The 15550-nt window shown below is 43.8% G+C and overlaps 1 protein-coding gene across 1 annotated transcript in view; it reads left to right on the forward strand.

Moving 5' to 3' along the window:
• The window catches only part of TLL2 (tolloid like 2), a 97221-nt gene that overhangs the window by 32833 nt on the left and 48838 nt on the right, over positions 1–15550 (forward strand). The window contains exon 2 of the mRNA XM_062579883.1: positions 1615–1725. Within this exon, the coding sequence (XP_062435867.1) occupies positions 1615–1725 (111 nt within the window). The remainder of the gene's footprint in view (positions 1–1614; positions 1726–15550) is intronic.

The raw sequence follows: 15550 nt of genomic DNA on the forward strand, positions 1-15550 counted from the left end.
AGCAAGCATGTGAGAGCAATGACAGGAAGTCACAACCAGTACAAGAGAACCTGGTGTTGCGACTCCTGGTCTACTACCATGGTCAGATAAGCAGAGGGGAAAAGAGGGGTTCCAGGAAAAGGAGGAAGCAGTTGAACTCCTCTTTGCTCACCCCAGGGCTCTAGTGCTCATAGCAGCTCTTGACTGGGTAGTGTGTGCCAGATGGGATGTGCCCAGAAGTGTGCAAAGACATTGCAGTTCCTGTGTCCCAGAACAGTGACACTAGTAAATGCTATTGAACAGACTGAGATGCTGGGATGTAGAATACAGGAGGCAGAAGTGCTGCATCAGAACCTGGTGCCATGACATATCAGAAAAAACTTCCCTCTCTGAGTTAGCTCTTCATTATTAAATTGCCATAGGTCCAGTTGCTGGATTGTGATATTCAAGCGAAGGTCGCTATTTTGTCTGGTCTTGGCAGCAAAAGTAGAGTAGTGAGTAAAATTCATTGGTTCCTCAGGCCAAACATATTTAGTCAGTGATGCTGCTGGTGTGGCAATGAGACCCCTCCCCCCCGATAGTAAATGTTGTTGAATCAATATGGGGGGGGGGGGGGGGGGCGGAATTCATCATGCCTGGTCACTGTTGCAGGCAGCAACTCAGCGTTGCTCCTTTGGTGACATACTGAGTTCTCTAATTTTCTGTTTTTCATATTTATCAGTTTACACTGGCTTCACCTAATGGGTGTTAACAGCTCTGTTCATAACCTGTTTGTTATCTCTGAAAAGTGTTGTGCTTGGTCAACTGCTTCATCATCTGTGTTTATTCTGTTCAAATTCTATATACGGTAACTATACACTGTGCAGAATCAACTCAGGATATTCCAAGGATATCATTTTTTCCACTCAGGAGTCTTCAGTCTATTTCTCTGACTTGAGAATGTTGAGGTATTGCTTTGTTTGCTTTATTTTCATGGCTTTTGGCTGAAACTCGAGGATTTTTCCAAAGTTGAAAACTCTGCAACTTGAATCAGGGTAACTGATCCACAAGAGGACAAAGAACCAGAATTTCTGCAGTGAAGTGGAAACGGTCGGTTGGCTCACAGATTGGATTTAGACCAATATAGTGTGTGTCTGAGAGCTAACCATGTGTGTTAGATCCTGCAGGCTGACACTGTAGCCTTTAGACATACACTGATGTGCTTCAATGCTTCACTGTTGTCCTCATGTCTTTTGGAAATTGTTAGCCGGGGGATAGTGCAGATGGAACATCTCAGTCAGAATCTGAGCTGCAACCTAGCTAACTCCTTCACACCAACAAGGGAAATACCAATAAATTATCACTCTTTTAGGCATTAATGAGGAGTAAATATTACCACCTTAGCCCCTGGTTGTGAGCCAAACCTAAACCAAAGAGTAGCATTAGGAATCTCAATGAAGAGATTGCACAGTGGCTCAATTTAAGTAGACACCTCTTCACCGATGTCTGCTCCATCTGTACTTTAAAAACTGCTATTGTGTATGACCTTTTTCTGGTCTATGGAGTAATTGCCTTTCAGGTGTGGTATGTGCCACATAGGAATTGTACTTTCCTCCCAGAATAGAGCTAAACTAATTGCAATTTGTTTCTCTCTAGCTGCCTTTTGGGGAGATATTGCTTTAGATGAAGATGATTTGAAGCTGTTTCAAATAGACAGAACTGTTGACTTAATAAAGCACTCGGATGGCAATGCAAGACACACATCAGGTAAGGGCAGCCCAGAAATGGCAATACCTTCTTTTCTCTGTTTTTTTTTTGCTAGGGAGGAAGGAGTTCCCTGTTACTCCTGATGCCTGGTCCCATAGTCAGGGAAGGGCATGGAAAACCTGGATATGCAGCTGGGTGTGGGATTCAACTCAGAACTTTGTCCATTAAAAATGGAGATGTGATTTACATAGAGGGCAGCCATGCCCTCATCTGGTCTGAGAGAGAATAGTTTCAAATTTACAACACTGGTCTCTTCCTGTGAGGAACTATATTTCCACAGATCTGAAAGGAAATGTGTTTGAAATAGGGACACTTAGTTTGGCGTTAGTTTTGACTCACATTGGAAAATGGGGGGGGGACAATAAATGCTATGTATGGAATAATGTACTTTTTCAGCTGTCCACTTAGGTAATACCCATCTGATAAACAAATTGAATTTTATAACCCAAGTTCATATCATGTTATGCAGGCATTGGTCTCTTACAACCATGCCTCACATTGTGTGTTTGAACTAGACTCTTCCTGGTGCATTTTATTGATTGAGGCAAAACTGATATGCCATGCAGTGCTCTACCTTAGTCAGATGATGATGGCCATGTCCGCATCTCCCACAGGCTTCATTCATCCCCTCAGCTTCAACCCCTGTGAAAATACAAGCTGATAAATGGCCAGCCCCCGTGACCATCATAGTGGGCTTAGTTTTCTATAGAGCATGTGCAGAAGGTTGTCTGTACTCACTTATGCTACAAGGGGCCCCTACAGGAGTGAGAAGGGTTGATTCATCTCCTATGTAATTTCCTTGACACTGATGTGAATTGTAAGAGGGTAGTCCACTTGAGCATGGTGGGGACTGGGACCCATTCTTCCCTGGTAGGAAGTCTTCCTCTCCGTTTTTTTTTATTTGCAGTGGGAAGAATGTAACCTCTGTACAGAAACAGCCCAAGGCTTTTTACGAATGGGACTCCTCGAATTATAACATTTCAGAGTTTCCTAAAGCTGTTGATTGGATTAGTTGTATAGTGGAGGAAGTACTTAATACATATATACAGAAACACAGACTCTTCTTGTTTGGGAGGTGCAGTTCTGAACAAACTATCAGGTCAGGCATTATTATTTCCCTGTGTTGTTTTCTTGTGCACGGAAAATGTTGTATGGCTGGGAGGAGTGGGGGAAGGGGTTAAAATTGTGCCATTTGACACTCTTAGGCTGTTTTTAGGTGTACATTCTTTTAGCTTATGAGGAGTATCTCTAGCTAGCTGCTAGGCTCTGGAGGAAAAATGCAGTTTCTACATTCCTGGGGCTGATGGAGATATGGTTCTTCAATGAACCTAGATACAACTGGAGGTAGCTATTTTAGTAAAAGTTGTGGCTTGGCTGATGAGGGCTGAGACTCTGTCAGATATTGAAAGCTTTCCCATTCCAACTGTCCTTTTCCCAGTTTCTTCCAATCTCCTGCCTAGAAAGACAGCTATGCCCTTCTCTAGGTCCTTGAGAGGTAAGCAGGGAATCTGATCTCAGAACAGCCTGTATTCTGCCACAGATCTTTGTGCTGAGTTCAATTTCACAGCATGGATGTGATCAGAGCTTGGTTTCTGCTTGCAGAAATGCCAAAATCACTATTCAGGTACTCAGCATCTGAAGTAATGTGATTTCTCTTATTTTGCTAAAGCAACTATGCTCTTGGTTTGGCTTGTGGGAGAAAAGGGTGCCTTGAAGTTTGGTGTTTCCAAGTATTGCCATTTTTTTGGCAAGTATCAGAGCTAGTGTTTCATTCCCACTCTGGGACTTTAATTAGTGGACCAAATAGCATCATCCTCCTGGTGAAGTCACAGAGCTGGAAACCTGCAAATAGGGTAGCAGTTCCTTCCCTCTGAGATGCATTGGCTCAGATCCCTTTGGAGATCCATTTGAAGGAGGCTCATATGTGGTTTACAGTTGGGTTTACCTGTCTTCATGCTGACTTTGGAAGGCTTTGGTATCTTTTTCAAATGTTCTTTAGCCTTTTCAATTCTCTGTTCATATAGCTCTGCCTCTTCTCCCCTCACACGTTCTGGTGGGTCCTAACTGCAGAGTTAGGAGTGGGTTTCCCTCCGCAGCTCCTGCCTTTGGAATGGCCCTGCCTTGTGTCTCCCCAGCTTTGTACTCTGCTTCAGAACTCCAGCAATGCTGGCTGTCTTCTACCTTTTCTGGGTGTCTCGATCCAGTGTGCCTGGATCGTCTTGTGGGCATGGTCACATCAGGAATTGTCATTGCACAGGAAATTGCATCACTTATTCTGATGCTTAAAAGCTTTTGGAGTGACAGATATGATCTGGTAGTTGTTATTCATGAGAGCAGTCTCCTTTGCTCCAAAGGAACTTCCTTTCCAAGGATTTGTCAGGGAGAGCACAGGTTGTGCAGCTGGAGCAACTGCAGAAGACTTTGCAATAGCATCTTGCTTACAAACCACTATTCTCATGTATTTGTAGCAGTTTAGTTTTCTTCAGACTCTGCTGAGGGAAAGGCAGGCATGACAGCAGTCTGCAGCTAAGTGTGGTCCATTTGATCCAAGCAATTTTCAGGTGTCTGCATGCGGATCTCTGTCAACCAAGTTAGAACTCAGAGCTCTGAGTTAGTAGAGAGTATTTGCAAACAATATAGATGAAGTCTGAGTGAATGCCAGGAGATATGCTCTTATAAAAGGACTCCAAACTACCAACTAGTTCATTTCTCATCCAGACCCTCTCAGAATTTCCCTGAAGATTTATTTCAAAACACTTTCCTCCAACCTAATTCTAAATCATTACAGTAATAGGACTTCTGTGCTTCTTTCATACACCTCTCAACCTCAGCTCTGCTTGGTTTTACTCTCATCAGTGATTTGGTAAAACACCTACTTAAAGTTGCACATTTGATCTTCACTTGAGTTAAGAAAATTTTCTAATTTTCCGAGGCAGAAAAAAATGCTTGCTTTTTTCCCATTAGTTGCTGGCCTTTGAACCCATATGCTGTGCTCTGAGAATCACTTGTGTTCTTTTTGTTTGCTGCTTTTTATATTGGTAGAGATCTATAGGCCAAATTATACCCTCCATCCCATCCTCTCATCCTATTATTGCCTGGCATCTGCAATGCCATCTAAAAATCTGCCAAAGAGGAAATTCCCCCATTCCCCTCACTGCTGTATAGTTAATGGGGGAAAAACAATAAGGCATGTTATTAAAATGAAAGTGCTTTGCATTTAAAATGTTTGAGTTAGCTTTCCCTCTCTTCCTCCCTCTTTCCCTCCCTCTCTCAAATCATTTTTGTGAAATCAGGTTTTCAGGTTTTGAAGCCTGCAAATCAATCATTCAGCTGTGCTAAAGTGGATACCCTTAGGATCTGGCTCAGTATAGTTACAATAATGGTTCAAAACATGTTGAAACAAATCAGATACCTGGAGATCTGTCAACTCCTAGTCACTTTTATCAAAGTTCTTTGAAAAAAAAATTACATTTTTGAAAGATTTCTCATAGATTTTTTTTAAGTTTATTGAAAATATTTGCTTTTATAAAATATCTCTCTTTTGGAAGAAACTTGAGACAAAGCTCTGAAAATTCCTGTGCTGCTGAGATTCCCCTGACAACTCTGAAATGTGGGGAAATGAGAAGATCCACTGGGAGACTGTGAAACTGCCTAGTGTCACTTTTCTGTTGGACTAAGGAGCAGCCCCTGGGTCCAGTAGTGCGAGGTAACTGTCTTTGCTTTATTGCTCCATTTTCTGTAGCACGAACCAATGTGGAAGAAGGAAGAAAGGCCTTTTCTTTTCTTACTATGCCTGTACGAAGAACATGCATATTTAATCCTAAAGGGCTTCATTTATGTTTTGTTGGACAGATTGGGGATTAGGAGGAATTTTCTGAAATATTACTACTTTTCCTGATTTTTGCATAGTTGAGGCAGTTTTCAGTTCTGAAAGGCATCTCTGTGAGTAAGAAAAACAAATCTGTCTCTTGTGTTCTGGCTTTGGCTTCAGCAGATCAGAAGACACAGGAGTCTGGCTGCCCTTACTAGAACCGTACTGTGTTGGACTTGCTGCTGAGGTAGTGACTCTATGTCCCACTGCAGCCAAGAATGCTTTTCAAGAACACTCAGAATGGGTTTTATTTTCCTCTGATACTGGAGGTTTTGGGCTGATGGCCTGAAGGCCATGACAAGGCTTTCACACTTGAAGAGATCAATGGCAGGAAGGGTTTGCAGAGTATCCCAACTAGCTAGCAGAAGTAATTCTGCAGATATCAGTGCAGTTGGAGCAGGGTTATGTTTGATCTTAAGGTCTCTACTGAAATGGGAATGAGAAATGGCTTGGAACCACAAAAGGTATTTAAGAGCTGATGTGGATAGAGACTGCCATGTATGGCATCAGATTCATTAGTGTAATGCAAGCCAGTCATTCCCTGGCAAATAAAGCAGAGAGGAGTTCTACTTTAAACCTTTCCTCAATAAGAGCAGGGAGTTGGTTTATTGGCACATGGGAGCCTTCTTGCAGAGCTCCACTGTTCTCAAGCGCACTGGGAAAATGCAGGCAGCTATTCTGCTGTTTCATCAGGACTGCAGAAGGTCCATGATTGCAGCAGCCTGTTTTTGTTGTTTTGAGATGCCCTTGGTCACTCTGTTTCACAGGACTCTTTCTATTTCAGAGCTTGCTCACAGCTTTTTTTGCAACATGACACTCCAGAATCACTGATTTAGATGCACTATGCTTTGGGATGTTAAGGCAAACCTTGAAGAGATCTGGAAGGAAACAGAAGAATGTGCACTACTGTGTGAGTGCATGTCTGAAAAGTCTGTCTGGTGCAGAGGGGATGACCACAGCGATTATTGAATTGCATGGCAGCTCTGGTGGGCTCTCAGCCCCTAAAATACGTTTCACTGTTCTGGTTACAACCGAGGTAAGGCATTAACCCTCACATGAGCTGGGATTGCTTGCAGGGCAGATTGCTAGACTGTGGCTCTCTTGCTCTGAGCTGTATTGTCTACCCTAAGGCTGGAGAGTAAGACCTTTTGACTGCTTAAGCTACTTGAAGCAGTAGCAAGCAGAACTGCTGCTGCTTCTCTTTGTGGGACATTTCACTGTCCAGGAACTGTGGCCAGTCATAATGCTTCACATTACTTCCAAGTCTTCCTCGATGCTACTGGTGTGTTTCTAGTGAAACTTAGAATAGGGCAAAATGGCCTTGCAAAAAATTCCAAAAAGGGATTTTAGGACATGGTTGACTGAGATTCCAGGGAAGGTCTGATTTATGGATTTGAAGGAGAGGTAGTTAAATTCAGCTGATTTGACATATGTAAGCCAAGCTCAGAGCTGTTTTTCCCATCTGACTCCTGTTTGGTGCTCGGCTGTAGTGGTGCTTGCTTCAGGACCAAAGGGGTGGACTTCAGCATGGTACTGCTGGATTCAGAGCTGCCTGAGGCACAAGCTATACTTCACTTAGGCTTAGAGTGTTTCTACGGGTCATGCTAACTTAATCTGAACAATGCTGACCCTGACTGGCCAGGAGCAGTGCAAATCACTACATATATGTTGTAACATAACCTGCATTTATGAACTCTATGCAGAGGTTTGCTCTTCTGCTGGGAAATCTTTAGTGAATGTTGCTTCCTCCAGTGTAGACAGAAGAACATTATTGTTCCAAGAGGCCAGTCTAATGTCTCTGTCTGTCTGTTTGCATAACTCTTGTCAGTTTGTCATAACACCTTATGTGCACTCTAGGGTTTTCTCTTTGCAGTCCGTGTAAGTGCAGGACGAGCAGCCTCAGCCCATTCTGCCAGGAGGCAGGTGCCAAATGCCCAAACACCTGGTCTGGTGGTGAAGTTTGTTTAGCTGCATCAAATGATTTTCCCATGACCAGCCCCAATGTTTACCTTTTTGTGTCCATTCAGTCAGGGGTTTTACCGAAGCAGACAACCATGAAATGAATTTCCCATAGTTCTGTAGTTTACTAAGGCAAGGCAAGGCAAGTGTTCCCTTTTGGAAGTACTGGGTAAGTGCTTTAGGGCTCAGAGCGCTGCTCTTCAGACTTCTTTTTTTAATAGTAATTTCCCACTCTCACATTTCTGTGGAATAAGTCAGTGGTCCTCTCTTTGTAGAAAGGCAGACATTTTGTTTTTTCCTTCCAGCTCAGAGTCTTGCAGTCCTCTTATTGCAGTCTTGTCAGACCTGCCTGATTTTCTCCAATGTGAAGATAATTGCCCAGGAAGCCCATTACGCCTGCGCGTTGCTGAGGAACCCTCTAATTCCTCCTGCAGTTAAGGCTGTCCTGTCAGCAAATGCTGATCTTTGAGGTTATTTTTATTCCAAATGCTTTTCCCTTTTCTTTGATTTCTGAGTGCCAGCTTTAAGTCCCTTCAGGAACAGATTGAGAGGGACTTTTCTCTGTAATTGCTGCTCTTAGGAATGCCCTTTTGCTACTCACAGGAACAGAGTCTGACAGTCTAGTGCCTAAAGGTAATGTGGAGAGGAGAAGGTGATCCAGCTAGGGAGCAGAAGTGTGGGAGCTGTACATATGTGCAAAGAGGCCAGATCCACTAGAGAGGCTCCTATGCTGGACTGGGAGTATAGCCCTGAATCACCCTGTGTCATGACTGCCAACAGCTGGGAACTCAGTTTGTCAGGCTTGTGTTGCCCCTTCTCTGCTGCCGACTGTGTGTCCTGCCACTACCACCACTTAATGGATTCCTCAAGGCTTTGCCTAGGTCTGACAGTGTGTGCAGGGTAATCCCACAGGCCTCAGGTCCAGAGCCTGGGCGTATGCTGCATGAAAAAATGTACTTGCCCAGCAAGTGAGCTGCAGTTCAGTCCACAGGCAGGTGTTCTGCAGTGGAAGGCCTTGCGGCTTACACCTCCAACTGTACAGCATTGGCCAGCTTTGTGCTTTTGGCTGTGCTGTTTTGCCCTTTATACACTGTTTGCTTCCAGCAAGAAAGTGTAGAAAGTGTAGAAACTTCCACTAGTTCTTTAAAGTGGGATCATGAGCAAGATGCAGAGCAGCAGCTTGCTTCTTTGCTCTTGCCTTTGTATGTGCTGGCGATCCTTTTGTTTTCCTCACTCCTTCGCCTCCTGTGTGTTGCGCACTCATCTCTCCTGCTTTAGAGATTGTGTTTTCCTTGGGTCCCCCAAGGCCCATTCCCCCTTTGCCCTGAGTGCTGTACTCTCCTCCCTCAGGAGGCAGTGAGGGTTCTGTGTGTCTGACTGTTCTTCCCTTCCTGCATTCACCTAAGACAAGTCATTCTTTAGTTGTCTCCTCAGCACTTTCCCTTGTGTTATACCTAAGGAGAGCAGTCTCACTTGTTGACAAATACAGTTTTGCTCCTTTCTTACACCTGCTTCTCAGTGTGTATTTTGTTCCTATCTTTGCGCTGCTTTTAGACTGTTTTATATAGCATGTATGACCCTCAAGTATGATGAGGGAGAAAGAGCAGTCGTTGAGTGCTAGAATAACATTTGAGTCAACATCAGATGTTAATGGAAGACTGCCCATTGCCTCCCCAGGCAGTGAGTTGCCACTTGTGATGTGTGTAAGCAGTAACAGGAGGTGCTGTTCGTTTCTCCACCTGTCACACCAAAAGGTATGCAGGCTCTGGTTTTCTTTTGGCTAGAGACTTTCTAGTACAGTATATTGCTCCAAAACCTGTCTGGACCAGTGGAGCTTGTGATTTTCCCTGATGCAGCAAGATGCAGTGTTCCAAATTTAGCTTGGGATCAGCAGAGAAATGCTTCATGCACCATGAAAGAAACAAAGTCCATTTCGTGTCTCACCTTTGCTCGTGATAAATGTCCTTGCAGTGCAGGTGAAAGAAAGCTCCAAGTAATAGGTGAGCTCACCATTTGACCCTTAATAGGGCACAGAGTTAATAACACAGCCCTACTAGTTCTGTGTTCCCCTTGGAGTAAGATACGTTTTTTCTTCTGCCTGGGTTTCCAGTGGCAGCTGGTCATGTGCACTGCAAAGTTTGTTTTGGATACGCACTCTTCTCTGAAATCACGTTTTCTAGGTAGTAGCCTTTTGCCTGTCAAAATAAATGGTTTTATTTCTCCTTTGCAGGCAATATTCAGCCTTACATAGCTTTTCCATTAGTGTTCCATTTATGAGCTCTGCAATATTGCTCAGGTTAATCCACATAAGCAGTAAAGCTTTCTCCGTTGTAACAAAAATCCCCAGCTATTTCAAATTTTGCCATGCATCCATTCTTAGTGGAAACTTACTGGTGTTTATCCTGTAAGTCCAATCTATGTGCTTCTTTTGGAAATCAAATGGGAAAATAATAACTCTGTATCACTTTTGTCAAATGCACATTAATCTGTATGGATTTTGGTAATGAGCAATTAACTTTCTTTAAACATCTGAACACAACCGCAAAAACTTATATACATTAATGCCACAGTCCAAGCTGCTTGCAAACAGCCAGTTTTTATAGCTGCTTCTTATTCAGCATGATGCCATCATCAGACTTGGGCGCAGCTGCAGATTAGAGCAGTGGTTGCAGCAATGCTACTGCACAGACAATGCAAGCTGAATCCCCGTTGCTCTCTGCTTGGCTTTGCCTGCCTTTAGCTCCCCGCCCCATTACTTTCTCCCACCCCTAAATTGTTCATCTGGATAGATCTCAGTCACCTAGAAGTTGGTACAAATGGCATTATTAACCCTTCAAGGAGCTAAGGTATCCACCATGTAGAGCAATTACAGCATCTGATTCCTGTTGCAACTGTCTTGTTCTTGGTCGCTCTTAATTAAATTTTCTTTAGCTCTTGTCTACAGCTGGTGTGACACACTGGGAGGCTGTTACTTTTATTGATGCCAAACGTGTCTGAATAGTCTTTTGTGTTTAAGTGGAGGTTATTAAATAGCTTTATATTAATTAACTGTGATGCAGGGGAGCACATGGCAAATGTACTTGAGATAAGTTTATCCATATGGAAATTACATTGGAAATTAAATCCATTACCCTAATTGTAAAATTTGACGGTGCTTAGCCAATAACTGTGGAATTGCCTAAATCATGCATTTGTTTGAGCTGGGCAAAGACCTAATTTCCTTGAATACTTGCTTAAATGAAAAATTGAATTTGCCTCTACTGTGTAGGCTGCCTTTTCATTTCTGAGAGTGTTTTAGCAGATGAATTTGGAGGCATAAACGATCAGTGAAAGAGCAAGATCTAATAAGCTATGAGAGCAGTCATTGCAGGGCAGTAACTCTGAGAGGCTTGTCTTGGATGCCTTGATCTTCAGACTCTCTCTTTTCAAGCAAGAATGTTACTGTGCCCACAAAATAAAAGTTGCTTACCTCATTCAGTGAAATAGCTGGTGGCTGTCAGTAAAGTGCTTGCAGGTCCAAGAAAGAATCAGTGGCCAGAATGACCTGGTGAATAATGGCAAACAACAACTAAGTTAAAGTAGTAAACAGCTCATGGTCAGTTGTGAACAGAAAGGGGTTACATTTGTGGAATAAATGTGTTCACTTTGAGTTGCTTGTTAAAGCCTAATTTGGAAAGAGGGCTGACATTTGTAGTTACAGTGGACAAAAAAGAAAAGAAAAGAAAAAAAAAACTTCACTGCAGCTCCCCCTTTCAAAATGGCAAAGACAAAGTATTTATTCAGCTGTCAAGTGGGGAAAGAAAGCAAATTAGTTTTAGGCTGAAATGCCATACTGTGTGTGCTGCTGTAGTTTTGGGGCCAGATGGTGAGTTGGATAGCCCTGGGGAAGTTTCTCTGGGGCAAAGATCAGGAGCAAAGGGAAATATTCAAATTATGTTGCTGTTTCACTTCCTAGAGCTGTCCTGCAGAGAAGATAATGTGAGATTTATAAAGCTGTGTCAGTGGTATAATTAGGTTCACTATTCTTTTTGGAATTGGTGGTGCTGCTGAATCCTAGGTTCAGTCTGTGGCAGAGATAAGGTCTGAGATTTTCTTTTCCATTGATTTAACTCCCCCACTGAACTGCAGCTGTGCCTGGGTTGGATCGGGCAGCTTCTCTGCCAGGAACACACAGTGCAGCAGTTAACTGTAGTGTAGAGAGCTCGCTGTATCACTCATACTCAAACTCCCCTGCTGTTTCTTTAATGACTGCAAATGATTCAGGCATCTGTTTTGCTAAGGAGCTGAGAGATGGTACCTGGAGTGGAGCGGCATCATGCTGGAGCATCAGTCCACTGTGGAACTGAAGGGCTTCTACTCCCAAGCAGTGCTGCTTTCTCCAGTGCTGTGTGTCCTCCCTGGCTGTTGGGCTTCTCAGGGCTGGCTGGACTGTGACCTGCTGCAATGCTGGCTCCCAGCCTTGTGACTACAGCAACAGAAACCTGTGCCTCCATCACCACTCTCCTGGCTAGCCATACACTCAGGGAAGCTCTTGCTCAGGTCCAGACCTTGGTTGGGCTTGTTTATCTCTGTGCCACTTGTCCAGAGAGTGATTTGGGGAGTGACCTGGGAAAAAGCAGGAGGAGAGCCAATACTGGGAGGAAGGAGTCTGTTGTGTGGAATCCTGTTACCTTCCCCTGGAGGGTGAGGGGTGACCTTCTCCATGGTCATGGCTCTCTGTGGGGAAGAGAGGTATCTGATGTGTTGAGGCATGACTTAACCCATGTGCAGTTAAAGGCTACTGCCTTCCCTTTGGGAACGTAGAGGGAAAGGCTCTCAATGGCAATAGCTGAAACTTGAACCGTCTGCTCTGGATCCTCTCCAACACCCTGGGAAATGGGGTGGTATTACTAACTCCTGTATTACTCCAGTGCTCTTACTGCCTGCCATGGTTTTGGCCAACTGCACACGCAGTGGGGAGAGTGAGTAGCTGTCCTGACTGAGCAGGTCTCGGCCACCACAGCTTACAGAAGATGTGGAGGTAGGGGCTTGCTGGGCCTTGGGGCTGGAGTTTCCCTGAGGTAACCCCAGCAGTGGCCAGATTTGACTTCTGCTCCCAAAGCCTTTTTAAGGCTAGGCCCCACCTGCCCTTCTCACCTCAGTGCTAGCTCTAGCCTTTTCCCTGATGTTAGCCTGTGTTTTTAGTAGTCAGTTGGGATGTCCTTTAAATGAACTGTGGTAGAGCTGACAGGTAACAGGGCAGATGGCGTGTCTCTGCTGTACCTACTTGGGATGTTCGCCTGGCTGGCAAACATGACACAGGCTCCTAGGGATGAGAAAACACCAAAACACGTAAGAGGTTCCAGATTCTCCGTTCCAAAGGATGGGGATGTCTGAAAATCCAGTCAGAAAATATGCTGGAAGAAAGGTTTCCAGGCTGGCACCATGCACTCCCCATGGAAGGAGTTTAATTGCATCCAAACATAATTTAGCTTCCAGTGTAATGTTTTCATTTGAGTTAATTTTTATCCACTATAAATGAGGGAAGGGGAAAACAAAGGGATTAGAAAGGCTCAGTGGGAGGAGTGGTCTGGCCTGGCTGCAGAGAGCTGGCCAGCTGTGCCTGGGAGCCCAGAGCTGGAGTGGAGCAGGGGGATGCTGTAAGGTAGCACAGTAAGCTGTGCATAACTGTGCCTGGAGAGGCCCCGGAGTAGACTGAGGCTGAAGCAATTAGACTTTGCAGGTCAAAAGCAGGGGATGCAAGCAGAGGGGGGCCAGGAAGGTTTGTACTGCCTGTTGGAACAGCAGTGAATGAGCCCAAGCCAGCTCTTAGAGTTTCATTATCACCGGAAAATTCATTTCTTTTCTATTTTTTCTTCCTTTTAAAGGAGAAACTGTGAAGGAGGAGCATTACTGTGAATGAAGAGGGGTGTGTGAGAGAGAGGCAAACACACTCTTAGAGCTAGATTTTGACCTGTTGCATTCACAGGGAATCTAGTGCAAAACAGAGGTAGTAGATGTTGCATGTTACTACTTTGATGTACTGGAAGAGGAGAGGTCTCGCACTGTGTGTGGAAACCTGGCCTTACATCAAAGATATACTCGTAGCCAAAGTACTTGTGGACTCATTTTAGCTTTTAGCTGGCATTTGCCTGAGTAAAAGCAGCATAAACTAGGCTGTTACAGATCTCTTTCTCACTGGAAGGAATCAGTGACATGACAGAAGTTGTCAGTAACTTTTCTTCCCCTTCCTTTCTGGGACAGAGGTAGTTGTTAAAAGCCTTCCGGGCTAGGCCTTCTTCCAGTCTTCTCAGTCCTTCTCTGTCTTCAGAGAGTATTTCTCCCTTAAACATTGACTCGCCATTGAAATATCGGTGGAGGGGTTGGGTAAGGTTCTCCCATTTTTTTGTAACAGCTTCCTTAAAAAGAAGCTTCATCACAGTACAGGAGTGACAGAGCTACTGCTGGAAAACTGGGGAGTGCTGAGGGAAAATGAAGTGTTGGGGAATAGTGTTGCCTACAGTTCTGCTCATAAAACCATGCTGCAGAGGGTGACCAGAAGAAAGTGTATTAAGTGCTTTGCACCTCACATTTGTGACAGGTCTATGTTTGCTTAGCTGAGTTCACCTTCCTCTTGTGAACTTTCCTGAGATGCCAGTGTTCGACCCCTGCACAAGCATTCACAGAGCTGATGAAAAGATGACACATCTGCTTGTCAAGAGGCCTGTCTTTGTTTTTGACTAATCTGGACCTAGGACTCTTCTGAGTTACTGCAGCTAGCCAGCTTACTCTGAATACAAAAAATAGATTCTGGGAGGGAACTTGAAGTTCAGAATTCACCTTCTTTTTAATATATTTTTCTTTAAGTAATTTGAGGGGACTTCAGCTGTTCCACTGATGGGAAATGCTAAAGGAGCTATCTGAAATCATTTGATCAGATCTCCAGGGCAATGGGGCTTATGAAATGTTTCCACTAGGTCTGGGAAACACCTGTTCCCCCTTCTGACTGCATTTTCTCAGCAGAGCTTGTTTTAATAAAATCATCACTTTCCCCGTGGTTATAAAATCTCATGCAAGAAAGTCTTTTCTCTACCCTAAAAAGTTGTTGATAACTATTTAATAAGAAAATTAAAAAGCGGTATGTTACTTCAAGTTTAACTTATCCTGTCCTTCTAGAAGCTTCTTTTTGGACATAATATAGTAGAGTTTACCTGAACTGACACATTGAACAGTGATGGGTGTTTAGTGTTACCTGTATTTCTTGTTTTTGTTGATTCTTTACTGTAGCCTTTGTTTGAAATCAGATCTCTGAGCTGTGGCATGTGACTAGCTTATATATAGAATGAAATTATTTAAGTGAGGTATTTTGAAGCATGGGCAGGGAATATGGGATGGTTAATCATTTTTGCAATTTATTTTCAGATTTTTTTTTTCTTTGACTGTATCCTAGCTCTGAAATGCACTTCTCTTCACCATAAAACTTATTGGAAAAGGTCTTGATGAGGTTTGATCCATGTGAGACCACCTAATTATGTGTGTCATTAAGCTGTTCCCTGCTGAATTACAAATAGGAGAATCTAGGAAAGTCCCCAGGGCCCACTGGGACTCCTTGGTCCTCAAGGAAGGTGACAAGTGCAGTGGTTGGAGCCACTTTCCAAGGTCAGCTGTGGAGACCTTCTCCTGTGTGAGCAGCAACCAGGAACAGAAGGTCCAGCAAATGTGGAAAGGACATTCATTGACCTGGGGTGAGGGGGAGAAGTGGAAATTATACTGGCTTGGAATCATAGTGAAGATAGAAAGTTTTGATTTTTATGGCATCTGTTCTTCCACCTTGGAGGAGAATGAGATGTTGCAAACTTCATCCCAGTCAACTTCCTATGTAGGAGTATTTTGTGTTCTCAATTTTCTGGGGTTTTTCTCCTCAGATTTTGTAGCCTTGTCAGGTCAGATTTTTGTTGACTATATTTCTCAGGCCCAGTTTTCAGACACCTGCAACTCTTACTGGCATTAGTTGAA

Source organism: Rhea pennata, chromosome 7 (genome assembly GCF_028389875.1).
Source record: "Rhea pennata isolate bPtePen1 chromosome 7, bPtePen1.pri, whole genome shotgun sequence".
NCBI lineage: Eukaryota > Metazoa > Chordata > Aves > Rheiformes > Rheidae > Rhea > Rhea pennata.